The following is a 12688-nucleotide window of genomic DNA, read 5'->3' as shown; positions in this document are numbered from 1 at the left end:
TCTCCTGTGCTTTTATGGCCTTTCGTTCACCTTACCCACTACCCGTGCTTCCGTTGATCTTCTCTGTTTTTGTGCCCGTTTTTGGTTTGTGTCACACCGCGAAGCATCCGGGCGGGAAGCGCGCGTCATGGCGGGTGTTCTCACGCTGAACTTGGTGCTGCAGAGGTCCAAGACGGACGATATTCGCCGAGTCCAGAAGCTTAATGTATGCGCGTCGCAGATACAAGATATCGGTGTGCTGCGGCAGGCCGTCGCATTGGAGGTACTGTCCATGTCGCTGAACGATATTTCAGAGCTCGGTGCCTTGTCGAATTGTCGCCGACTGGCGGAGGTTCACCTCCGCAAGAACCAAATCCGCGACATCAACCAAGTACTACACCTCTCTCGCCTGCCCTGCTTAGAGGTGCTCAATTTGGTCGACAATCCCATTACCCGTGACCCTAACTACCGGCGCTTCGTCGTCGCCGCCATTCCATCGCTCGAGCGCCTCGATGACCGCGACATCACAGACGAGGAGCGTAACAATGCCCTTGCAGTGTTTCCGCAGCTGCTGAGTTTTGCTCCCCCGCCGTCAAAGTACGCGCAGCCGCTGGAGGGCATCGCACCACCAACGATTCAGGAGCGCGAAGCACAGGCGCGGGCGAACAGCACGCACGCCAGCCACAGCGGCGCCACCGGGTTCGAGGCAGGTCGTCCGAACATGCACCCTAGAAAGGCCACTAACAGCGTCAGTGGCTTCGGCGGCGGTAATGTGTACAACGGCCGTGTTGGCTCCGGGGCTAGCGGCAATCCGACCATTCACAAGGCCCCGCCTGCGTCAGTGTATCAGGATCCGAACCGCTGTGCTGCGCTTCCTCCCGCTCGCTCCAGCCCCGCCGCGCGTGCTCAGGCCGTCAACGACTATCAGTCCGTCTCATCTTACCCCTCCGGGCCTTCCGAGGAAGGCGTAGTACAAGCTGTCAAAGTACTATGCTCGGAACTGTCACCTGAGGCGCTGGATGATGTGCGCCGCTTTATCGACTCCCTGAGCGGGTATTAGGGAGGGTGGTGGTACCCGACAGGGCGCCGCCATGCGTTCACGCTCGTGTAGTGCCGTGTGCCATGTGCATGTGCGTGTGTTCAAACACCACGTGGAACGGGAAACAGCGATTTTTGTAGGGGTGGGAACGTGGGGCAGGGCATGTTCAAGCAATTTGTAACGTGCTGGCCCGACCGCTTGTTTCCAGCTGCTTCGAAGCTGTGCGCGCACGACTTGCACATGAAAACGTTATTATCACACCTTCCCGATCAGCTGCGCACGCGCAGGCGCCAAAGAAACACGGGAACGTACGGAAAAAAAATGTAGATTTAAATGTCGTTATTATGCGTCACACGGCGTGTGCGTTTTTGTGCTCGCTTCTGAGAAAGTAAGCGACGAAATCTATTGTGACGCGGACAAGGGCATTCACACGCAGGTACGTACGCCACAATGCTCGACGTCACGTGGGAGGCTTCCCAAAGGGGAGCGCTGCCCCAGCGGAACGTTGTAGAGTAGGGTGCAGCTGTGCATAGTAAAGCAAACGCTCCCAGAACTAAGAAGGAACCCGCAGCTGCAGAAGGAGAGAAGAGGCCAAAGGCGGCCGGAGGAGACAGTGATTGCCTCGCCTGCCTTGATGCATCGCTTGCGCACGTAAATCTGCTTTTTGCCTTACACTGGCGCTCTCCTTAGAGAAGGGCGTCGCACTACGCGTGCTTGCTGCCTTAGGTCACACACTCGCTTGTGTGTCGGTCGTCTTTTGTTTTCTGTGCTTGCGTGCGCCCCTGGCCTCTTCTGCACGCCGAACGGAGAGCGAAGAAAAAGAGCCGTTGATGTCTCCTTCAGGCTGGCAGCACTTCTTTTCCTTGTTCGTGCTACCCTCACTTCAGCTTTCTTGCACTCGGTATGTCACGCTCGTCTTAGGCGTACCGACTCGTGCACGTGAATATCTATGTATCTATGTGCGTGTGTCCAGCTTGCGCTTTTTTTCTTTAAGGGGTGGGTGGGTGAGTGCATGTGTGTGCCTCTGCCTCTCTCCCTTTGCTCTGCACGGACTTGCTGACTCTTCGCTTCGCCTTCGGCTCGCTGTTTGTGTATTTTTGCGTGTGCAATGGGATGTTTTCTTTTTTTTGTCGCGCTGTTGTCGTCTCTCCTGGTCTCGCTCTCTCTCATCTTTTGCCGGCACATCCGCTGCAGTGTCTCACCCTTGCATGCTTTCTCTTGTCTTCCTTTTTTTTCTTGCGCTCTCGTCTTCCTCTTACTGCGCTTAACGCGCAGCGCTGCAACGTAGTGGAGGTTCACAGAAAGATGAGAACATCCACAAAAAAGACCGCCCACCTCTACATGTGGGATTGGAATCCATTGCAAGGGAAAATCTATAAGCATGCAGAACCACCGTCCCTCACGAGACCCTGTGGCTACCGCCCCCCCCTTCACGCGAAGAAGTGCGTCTTTTAACGCTCCAAGTGACGTCGCTCGATGCCGCGACTGTTCTTCTGTGCTTGCAGATCACACAAGCAGCTGCGTTGAATATCCTTCGCTCAAAGCAGGACGTGTCACAACCTCCCTTATGCGCGCGTTGCCGGCTTTCACGGAACCCCTCCCTACCTTTCCGCGTTTTCCTTCTTCTGCTGTCCTCGCGGCTCGTGACGGTTGCATGAGAATCACAACGAGGTATCTCTTTCACAGGCGGCGGCTCATCAGCGGTCTGCCGAGGCTCTTCCGCTCGTAGACGAGAACGCTACTGTGAGCCAGCGGTCACCGTCTCACTGCTCTCTGGTCGGTGTGGTCATCGACGGTGGGCGAACGCTTCCTCGCCCGTGAAAGGCCCAGGCGTGAGTCTTTTCTCTCTTTACTTTTTGTTTTCTACTCTTGTGCTCCGGAGTGGAAACGCGGCTACACACACCCACACAACGGCACGAACGCACGAACGCCCTGCGAAGTGCAGGCCGGGGGGACATGAGTGCAACAGCGCCGATACAATACACCGTCCCTTCCTCCTTGTTTTTTCTTTCTAAGATCCACCATGAGCTGCGTCGCCTCCGCCTTTGATTCCTTCCGCTGCGCGTATCGTGGTGTCAACGATTCTGTCAACGACGTCGACGTCGACCCGAGCGGTGGCTGCCTCTATGCGGCGTGCAGTAGTGGGGATGTCTGCGTGTGGAACATTCAAACGCAGAAGCTGCGGGTGCGACTACGCCATCCACAGTGGGTGAATGCTGTTCGATGCTTTCCGATGTGCAACTCGGCCGCCTCGAGCGCGACGTCGCTGCAGCCTCCGCCGGCGGCGAACCCAGCAGCAGCGGCAGCCGGCAGGGCAGACTGTGATGCCCTTAACGCTGACCTCGTCGTCAGCCACGATATACGCTGGGTGCTGACCGGCACCGAGGACGGCGTGATTGCTGTCTGGTGCCCAGTGACGTATCGCATGCAGAGCATATGCAGGCCTGGCCGCGCTGCCATCACAGCCCTGCAGCTCATCCCTGAAACGTCGCCATGCGCTGCGGAAAAGGCGAACGCATCGAAGATGGAGCACTGCACGACTGGTGCGCGATTCAGGCGGGCATCTACGAAAGTCAACGATGGGCCTGCCATCTGCTGCGCGGCCTCTCTGCGTGACGTATACGTGCTCCGCGTCACGACCGCTTCGTCGGAACTCGCGCTGCTGTATGCGTTCCAGCACCAGGGTCTTATCACGGCCCTCACCTATGTTGCCCCTTCTATGTCTCTCTCGACGCCGCTGCTTGTAGTGGGGCAAGAGGAGGGCACTCTTTGCGCGTGGAACTGCGCCACATGGGCTTATCACGACACGATGCCTTATCCCACAGGCGAGGCCGACGTGACAGCCGACGCACGCGATGATCCTACGTCGGTGCATGAGCCGGTGTACCGGCTCGGTCGTGTGTTCAAGACGTTTCTCTACAATCGCAGGCGGTGCAATCCATTGAGCGATCAGGCAGCCGTCGAGGAGGAGGCAGCTGCGGCAGCGCCAGTGGATTCGCCGGACTACATTGGAGTGGTGCCAGCCTCGGTGTCAGCGGAAGCCATTGATGTGCTGGAAAGAAAATGCGGCATCCTTCCGTACAGCGCAAAACAGGCGTTTGTAGAGCAGCAGCAGCAGCAGCAGCAGGAACCGGATGATACGCGGTTCCCTGCTGCGCTGAGAGTCTGGAGGTACGACAAGCGCCGCGTTACATGCCTGGCAGCGAGCCCCAATCCCACAAGCAGCAATCCAAACTCGTACCTCTACTCGGGTCACGCAACGGGGGAGGTGCTACTCTGGGGATCAGTCCGGCAAGAAATGCCTTTGCTGCTCTTACTCAAAAAAATTATTCTCTTCAAGCCAGGTGTGTGGGTTTGGAATCTGTGTGCCGTAGCCACGCTGCACACCAGTGCGTCTCAGCCATTCGAGCAGAGGCGCGGTGCCAAGGCTGCCGCTAAATTGCTATCGCGACTGGAAAAAAATAAAGCGAACGAAGGAGCGAGGAGGAAGGCGGCGACGTCGACACCCACTCGCCACGCGCGTGCAGGGGCGCACTCTCCGCTCGAGACGACGCATGTGTCACCTCTTGAGCTGATTGTCTGGTCGGACGGCGGGGCGGTGGAGTACGTCAGTACCCGCAAGCGTCACGTGCTGCATCGCCAAGGTCCCGGTTTCGTCTGTGCGGCGGCTTGTGCCTGGAGTGGTCCGACGATTACGCCCCTGCCAGCAGCTGAGCCGGTGAACACGTTCGACAATGGCCGCGCCGGCGCTGCCACGTCGTCAACTGATGCGGCCTCTAAGCGGAGCGGTGGTGCTGCTCGAGGGAGCAGATCCGCCAGCGCTTTTTCGGCACGCCAGTATCTCGTGATGGCCGGATTTGACGGCAGGTTGGAGCGGTATGACGTTACCGAGGTGCTTGAGCTGGTGAAGAGTTCTGGCAAACTGGTTTGATAGCGCGGAGGAGGGCAGCTCGAAGCGGAGCCGGACTAACGCGTGGGTACTGCTGCTGGTTGGTGGTGGTAGGGATGGAGAAAGAGAAGTGAGGGCATCGAGCTCCCCGCTTCCCTTCTCTCTCTTTCTCTCACGGGTCGTCTGCCGTCTGCTCTTCCCTCCACTTGCGCTCTCTCTCTCTCTTTGTGCCGCTCTGCGCTGTGATGTGGAATAGTGGAACATCGCCACCGTTCGTGTGCGTCTTTTCGTTTTCGTTTTCTCTTGAATTTCTTTTTCTTGCACATCCACATCGGCTGGCTTCAAAACTGAGTAGCGAAGGCGAACCGCGATACAGCGGAGACGCGGCGTGTGTGCTGAGGGATGCTATCGATGCTGCCGGCTCAAATCATCCTCACGCTCCTATCCCATTGAAAAGAACAGGCTCAAGGCAGTGCATGCCCTCCTTTGTACCTTCTCTATGTAATCTCGCACTCACCCTCTTCTGTGTAAAATTTCCGACAACGCCCCTTCCCGCGGGTTTGGCATCGTCTCTTTCCAACGCGACAACTACTCTTGCCCCCCCCCCAAAAAAAACGCCTGCTGCCGTACACGCCAAACGCGAAAACGCACGCGCTGTCTTTAGAAACCGGGTCATCACGTAAACTCTTAGCAATGACGCGCGCTGGTATGAAGGGCAAGGTGCTCGGCAAGGAGAAGAAGGCTGCCATCATCGATGCCCGCAAGAAGGACGCGGAGAGTCGCAAGAACCGCGATGACAAGCGCTGGAAGCGCGTGCTCGCGAACATGGACGAGGAGAAGCGCAAGAAGTTCCACGGCGTCGGCAACACGGCGAAGAACTCGCGCGTGCGCGGTGCGACCCGCGCGTCTCTGCGCAAGCGCACTGGCCGCAAGCCGGACGCTGTGAGCATGGAGGCGACGATCCACCTGTCGAAGCTGCTGAAGAAGAAGACCTTCTCGAAGCGCGCTCCGCTGGCGATCAAGCGCATCAAGGCGTTTGTGGGTCGTCTGATGAAGACGAAGGACAACCGCATTGACGCGTCGCTGAACACGTACATCTGGCACAAGGGCGTGAAGGGCGTCCCTGGCCGCGTGCGCGTGCTGATCCAGCGCAAGTCGGAGACGACAGAGGGCAACAAGCACAAGCACTTCTACACGGTTATCTCCAACGTGCCGGTTGCGTCCTTCAAGGGCCTGACCACGAAGACGGTGGAGCAGTAATCGTGCACGTCTTTTCATAGGCGCCTGCAGTGATCTCCGCTAACGTCGCAGTGATTTGCTCGATCTTTTTTTGTTCGGTTACGTTCTTTTTCGTCATTTTTGAAAACAAAAAACAAGCAAATAACGACAAACTAACAGCGGCACACCCACACTCAACAAATAAATCGCGAAGGAGCGAAGGCGACGCCTCCTGCGAGGCGCCACACTTCCCCGATGGGACCCTCTCTACTTCGTACGAGTCACATGCCGAGGCGCTGCGTAAAGGACCATGGCGCGTGACGCGAGTGGCAAGAGCCGAGGCGGAGAAGGGCGCTGGGGACGGCACTCTCGATGATGTCAGCAAAGATGAAGGCGATGCCATTGCGCCAGCGCAGGTGTTTCGGCCGTCGTTAGCCACTCGCCGCCATGGCGCTCTTTGCGCGTTGGCTCAGGGAAGAAGAAGAGTGCAAGCCGCACATTCAAAGCGGTAGAGCCTCAGTCATAAGGCTCCGAGTTTCGGGCTGTGTCCGTCTCTCTCCTTCCCCTCCCCTCCCCTCTCCTCTCCGTTTCTTCCTGGTCCCGTATTCTTCTTCTTGTCGAATATGCCTTTTTCTTGTGTTGCCATCCTCCATTACACTCACCTCACTACTATACGGTGTGTGTCTCTTTCTTGCTATTCGCATGTGGACGCGTGTGCCGTCCTCAATGACCGTGCACTCATCTGCTTTCCTTCTCTGCCTCTCATTGGACACCTACACTCGTTTGGCCCTCGTGCTTTCTAGTGCACTTTGCCAGGAACTTGTACCGTTTTAGCCTTGCTGCTATCTCACATTCGAATCGGCACCGTTCCTGCTAGTTCGAGGACACCCTTGCCCACATGGCTACCGAAGTGGTGGAGGAGGAGTGGCAGGACGGCGTCGACGACTTCTTCGCCGACTTCTCGTTAGCTGCCTCCAATGAAAAGTCGACGCGACGCAAGAATGCCGAGGCCCATCAAGCCAGCGTTGCTCAGTCGCAGAACAAGGTGGAGCGTAGGGAGGCCGACCGCGGCGAGTCGGCCGAGGAAGCCCGCCGACGCATCACCGCGGCGGTGATTAGCCGCGCGACCGCAAAGGAACTCGAAAGGGCGGCGCGGAATGCCAAGCAGCACCATAAGATGTCTCATAAGAATTGCGACACCGGCGCTTCGTCTGTCAAGTTGGGACACTCTTCATCTTCTCTGTCAGAGCAGCATCACGGCTCATCGACCGCAGCGTCGTTGTCGCCCTCGTTGAAAGTGCACGACTCGACCGCCCATCAAGTAGAGGCAGCACCCTCGTACTCGCGTCTTTGCAAGAAAAACCAGAAGATCGACGCCAAGTTTGCCCGAAAAACGGCACGCAAGGAGGCGGCGAAGGAGCACCGTATCAAGTATCGCCGCGTCTTACGCAAACAGCGTCGCTGACCCGAGAGTGGCCACGTGGGTGCGTTCGTTGCAAGCTTGCTGCAATCACCCATCCACTTACGGCGTTGCCATCTGCCTCCCGCTCTCTTGCGAGCTTGAGGAGGCATTTGAGGCGGCGGGATCGAGTGGGTCGCTTCCCGGGTCGGTATCTCCCTCCCTCTCTGATATTCACCTTCACATGTGCTCGCGCAACGGAGCCAACGCCGAGCAAAGACGCAAGGGAGCCCTTTGCTCCACAAGCAGAGCGGTAGATTACCGCTGTATTACGCGGGAACAGAGTTTTTTTTTTTTTTTCGAAGCTTCATCGCATTTTCGCACGGCGGCAATGAGTTTTTTTTCGGCGCGTGGCGTTCGCTACGTGTCCGCGTTCGTGTGCATGTGTGGCGTACGCGCAATTGATTAGAGAAGAACGCGAGAGGTTTCAGGGAGGGGGCAAGGACCGCGTCTCTGCCCGGAGCCGAGCCCATCCTCTCTGCATACATACAACGAACGTCTTTCTCCTTTTCTCCCCTCTGAATGCGATCGCCGTCCTCTCGCCATTCGTATTGTTTTCGCGGTCTCCACTCACTCCTCCTCCATGCATTCTCCTCCCCAACACATGGCCAGCGACGCACAAACACACACACATACACATATACACACACACACATATATATATATATGTGTGTGTATGCGCAAGTCAAGGGCTGATTCGCACAGTTGGAACTGAGTAGCAAAGATCATCATCATCTACTCTTCTCTCGCGGATTCGCGAGGTATATCTATACGAAAGTATATTCATTTTGTGGGAGGGGATGGACGAAAGCAAATAACCACGCGTTTCTCCCATCATAGCAACAGAACGTCCGCACATCCCCTGAAGCGACAATCTAAGGACCACGCCCCCTTGAAGGGCGCCCCACTACCCGCTGTTGGTTTTAGCTGAAAAATGTCCGATGACGACCTCGACGCGCTTCTTGACGAGGCGATGGATATGGTCGACGAGCAGGAGCGCAAGCATGAGGAGGAGGTTCGCGTGCGGGACGCGAAATTGGAGGACGATCTGCAAAAGGCTCTGGATGAGGCGTCGGGCACAGCCGGCGGCGACGCCGACATGATGAAGATGCTCATGTCCATGCTCGGCGGCGACAGCGCTGACGACGCGTCTCTCGACAGCTTCAAGAAAAGTGTCATGACAATGGTTTCCTCGCTGGAGGGGGAGGAGAATTTGGGCGAGGAGGACAAGGCGAACCTGCTACGAGTCAAGGAGCTGATGCGCGTGATGGAGGAGGAGGACATCGACAAGGCAAACGATTTACTGGAGCAGATGAAGCAAGAAGGCAAACTTCCCGACTGCAATAACGTCGGTGACGCGGAGATTGATGAAGCGTCGCGGCGGTGCATGGAGATGCTGCAACAGCTTTCCAGCGCCACGCAGGTAGGGCACTTGGACCCAGCCGCGACGCCGGGAGCGGCGTCGTCATCCTCGGCAGCACCACCGGCGGCGCCGGCTGGCGACGGCGCCGAAATTCCTTCCGAGGTGGGTCGTGCCACGGAGGCCATGGCATCGGCCTTGATTTCCACGCTAGCTGACCCTCAGTTCGTGGAACCCATAAAGCTTATGCGAGACTCGTACGGACCCTACATGGACGCTCACGGCAGCGAGCTGTCGCATGAGGACTGTGAGCGCTACGAACGCCAACGAGCCAAGGCGCAAGAGATCTGCGACTTACTGCAGAACCCCATCTCTGGCGCAGAAGATCCACGGCTTATACAACTGCTGGAGCTCATGAACAAGTACTCGGAGCTAGGTGATCCGCCGCGCAATCTAGTGAAATACGCGCCGAAGAATCGCAAGGGTGTCGAAGAGTGCCAATGACACGACGGCGTACATCAAGGGCATCGTCGAAAGAATAGGAAGAGGGGGGAGAAAGCAAAAAAAAAGAACAAAACTTGGCATTGCCCTCCGTGTGCCGCGGCGCCCTTTTCCCCGGTCTGTGGCTGCTGCCTCCTGCGTCGGTGCACCACGCGTATTTTCAGTGCTGAACGGCCAAGGTGAGAGGAGATCGCGTGAGTAGACCCCGTCTCTTCTCCTTTCTCACGTTGGTTTCCGAAGCCCTGTGGGCGTGTTTTGGGGTTGTTACGATGCTGCCTGGCGTCCTTGTGCATCAGCCGCACATGCCAGATGTTTTAAATGGTGAAAAAGACGCTGCTCAATGGCCGACGGCGCATGCGCGCTCACCATGTTATCATCGGCGCTGGCGAAGTGACGCAGAAAAGTGTGACATCGCTCAGCATGTGTGATGCCGTTACTTTATAGACGCATGTCAGTCTTCGTGTGCTTCAGTAAATTGTTGCTGTTTGGTGCTCGTGGCGATCGTTTTTGTTTGTCCAACTTATTTTTCTCGTCCCCCTTCCCCCACAGGTGACATCGTCGCCGCACCTTCTCTACGCTTCGTTCTCTTTCTCTTACCTGTTCCTCTAAGAAATAGCACAAAAAACATTAGCTTCAGCTAAGGTGAGTCGAAGGAGGAGTGGGAGGGACACTTGAGCGTGTGCAAGGCTGTTCATAGGTGATGCCGACTACCAAAACACGAAATGCAAAAGAAGAAGGAAAATTGAAAGAGGTGTGGATCGAACCGCCGCTCTGGCGGTTCTCGCGCTGTTTCTCTGTGCACCAGCTACTCTGGTCTGCGCAACTGGCCAATGTGGATGCTTGCATAGCTAGGATTCCAAAGGAGGGCCATGGAGATGTGGGCCGTAGCTGGTAGGCGCGTCGGCCATGCCCCGCTGAAAATCTCTCCGCACCCTCTATTTCTGTTTCATGACCTCCTCCTGCCCCAAGCACTTCCGCATGCCACCCTTCGGCGGTTTCTCCTCGCTTGTTGCCCTCTGCTTTGTTGAGGTCTCCTCGTTTTTTTTTTTTTGCGGAGGGGGTCTGTGAGCCTTTTGCGTGGCGCGTAAGCCAGTGGAAGTGAGCATCTGCGGCGAGGGGCTCTTCAGCTCTCTGCGCTATGCATACAACTGAGAAACGGCCAAAAAAGAAAACATCCACACGCAGGGATAAGCACACATCAGCATAGTCTGTAAACTCTCTGCACGCGATAGAGTCCATCGCTTTTACTCTCATAGAAGCGCACGCCTGGCGCCGTTAGTGGTGCACGAATCGCATCCGCGCGGCAGTATCGTCACTTCAAACCAGCGAATCTCTCTGGGTGCATCACATCTTTGAGCTTTTGGCTTGAGGCTCTAGCGCCCCCCCCCCTTTTCCGTTGCTTGTCCTTCCTGCAGACCCTTGCGATGTACGCCGGCAGACAAGGCGAAGAGGCCAAGGCGGCTGCCAGCCATCTGCCATGGGTAGAGAAATACCGCCCCAGCACGCTGGAGAGCGTTGTTGCGCACGAGGACATTCTCAGCACGCTGCGGCACCTCATGGACAGCGGTAACATGCCTCACCTGCTGCTCTACGGTCCGCCTGGTACCGGGAAAACGACCACCATTAAGGCATGCGCGTACTACCTCTATGGTAAGGATCGAGTGCGCGCGAACGTGCTCGAGATGAATGCGTCCGATGACCGTGGCATCGACGTGGTGCGCCAGCAGACTCGCGAGTTCGCTAGCACCTCCTCCATATTTTCGATGATGGGCTCCGGCAGCTCGACTGGCGGTGGAAGCGGCGGCCCGGCGGCAAAGTTCAAACTTGTGATCCTCGACGAGGCAGATCAGATGTCCCACGATGCCCAGGCGGCGCTGCGTCGCGTTATCGAGAAGTACACGCGCAACGTGCGCTTCTGCATTCTGTGCAACCACATCAACAAAATCATACCCGCCCTGCAGTCTCGGTGCACTCGATTCCGCTTCGCGCCGGTGAAGAAATCGGCGATGATGCCGCGCCTCCGGTTCGTGGCGGAGCAGGAGGGTGTCAAATATACGACCGACGGGCTGGCGGCCGCGTTCCGCCTCAGCCACGGTGATTTGCGCCGGTGCCTCAACACCATGCAGGCTTCGGCGCTCTCTGCAAATGAGGTTACAGAGGAGTCCGTTTATCGAGTCACCGGGAACCCGACCCCTGCCGACGTGACGGCGATCGTGTCGGATATGCTCTCCAGCGACTTCGCGACAAGCTGGATCAAGGTGGAGGAAAGCGTTGTGCAGAAGGGCATCTCCATAGCGGATCTGACTCGCGAGATCCACCCTGTCATGATGGCGATGGACTTACCGCAGGACTGCAAGTGCTTTCTGCTCATGAAGCTATCCGACCTTGAGTACTACGCGGCAGGCGGAGCGCGCGAGTCAGCCGGGCTTGGTGGGCTGCTAGGGGCCTTTCAGCTCGTCAAAGAGGCCGTGACGCAGCGCAAGCCAATCAAGGATGTGGCTGGAGAGTGCGCTTGCTGACGGGCTGCCCGGGAAACTTCATACTTGGCGCGCGCGCCCGGCTCTGAGTTTTTGCAGCAAGCAAGCCGATAAAGTGTTGTATAGAAGCTGATGGAGAAGCGAGAGTCTCTCGCTGCACATACAATGAAAAGCTTTAACGAACTCCAAAGAAAAGGGCAACATAGAAGCGCCGGCTGCAGTACAGACGTGGTCCACAGCAGGGGTGAGGAGCTGTGAAGGGGGCTGAGAAACAGCATGTGTTTGCGCGTTGCTGTTATTCCAGTAATGCAATGAGCCGCTGCTGAGGCTGGTGCGGGCGACTTGGTGGCTTCAGAGGCACCCTTGCGGAGGTGCAGACGATGCGTGTGTGGCCCTTCGTTCTTCGTTTGCCCAGTGAGGCGGAGCCCTCGAGAATGCCGCACACGGATAGGCTGCTGCTGCTGCGAAAAGATGAATGGCGAGCTGCTTTGCACTCCGGAAAGCAAATGGTGACCGAGGCCCCCCCTCCCCTTTCTCCCCCTCTACTTATCACTCCCTACGATCCGTGCTGTCGAGTGTCCACCCCATTCGGCACGTCTCTCTTGGCGTATGTTGGTGTCTTCTTTGCGCCTCACCTCCTGCGTTTACGCGCACAAATCTACAAAATAGACTCCGTAGAAGTTCCGCTTGCCTGTGCCCCAACCTCACATCACCCGTCCGGCGCTAGTCCGCACCCTCTGCGTGTGCCTCGACGCAGGCGAGCTTC

General features: G+C 57.2%; 6 protein-coding genes across 7 annotated transcripts; all 6 read left to right on the top strand.

Annotated features, from left to right (window-relative positions):
* Positions 1–127: 127 nt before the first annotated feature.
* LDBPK_353360 (hypothetical protein, conserved) lies at positions 128–1039 on the top strand (the record flags this gene model as incomplete). Its single annotated transcript, XM_003864868.1, has 1 exon — positions 128–1039. One exon carries the CDS (start codon positions 128–130, stop codon positions 1037–1039), a length of 912 nt encoding a protein of 303 aa, XP_003864916.1.
* Positions 1040–3041: 2002 nt separating this feature from the next.
* On the top strand, positions 3042–4949 carry LDBPK_353350 (hypothetical protein, unknown function; the record flags this gene model as incomplete). The annotated part of the gene is made up of 1 exon (XM_003864867.1): positions 3042–4949. The coding sequence occupies one exon, from the start codon at positions 3042–3044 to the stop codon at positions 4947–4949; it is 1908 nt and encodes a 635-aa protein (XP_003864915.1).
* Positions 4950–5615: 666 nt separating this feature from the next.
* LDBPK_353330 (60S ribosomal subunit protein L31, putative) lies at positions 5616–6167 on the top strand (the record flags this gene model as incomplete). 2 transcript variants are annotated; one of them, XM_024473492.1, is made up of 1 exon in its annotated part: positions 5616–6167. In XM_024473492.1, the coding sequence occupies one exon, from the start codon at positions 5616–5618 to the stop codon at positions 6165–6167; it is 552 nt and encodes a 183-aa protein (XP_024329261.1). Both variants share the same exon structure in this region, with proteins under 2 accessions (XP_024329261.1, XP_003864913.1).
* Positions 6168–7023: 856 nt separating this feature from the next.
* LDBPK_353320 (hypothetical protein, conserved) lies at positions 7024–7590 on the top strand (the record flags this gene model as incomplete). Its single annotated transcript, XM_003864864.1, has 1 exon — positions 7024–7590. One exon carries the CDS (start codon positions 7024–7026, stop codon positions 7588–7590), a length of 567 nt encoding a protein of 188 aa, XP_003864912.1.
* Positions 7591–8518: 928 nt separating this feature from the next.
* Positions 8519–9448, top strand: LDBPK_353310 (Peroxin 19; the record flags this gene model as incomplete). The annotated part of the gene is made up of 1 exon (XM_003864863.1): positions 8519–9448. One exon carries the CDS (start codon positions 8519–8521, stop codon positions 9446–9448), a length of 930 nt encoding a protein of 309 aa, XP_003864911.1.
* A 1421-nt stretch (positions 9449–10869) lies between these two features.
* LDBPK_353300 (replication factor C, subunit 3, putative) lies at positions 10870–11964 on the top strand (the record flags this gene model as incomplete). The annotated part of the gene is made up of 1 exon (XM_003864862.1): positions 10870–11964. The coding sequence occupies one exon, from the start codon at positions 10870–10872 to the stop codon at positions 11962–11964; it is 1095 nt and encodes a 364-aa protein (XP_003864910.1).
* Positions 11965–12688: the final 724 nt, after the last annotated feature.

This window comes from Leishmania donovani, chromosome 35 (genome assembly GCF_000227135.1).
Source record: "Leishmania donovani BPK282A1 complete genome, chromosome 35".
Lineage (NCBI taxonomy): Eukaryota > Euglenozoa > Kinetoplastea > Trypanosomatida > Trypanosomatidae > Leishmania > Leishmania donovani.
The sequence above is the reverse complement of the archived record's forward strand: the minus strand, read 5'-3'. Positions and strand labels throughout refer to the sequence as shown.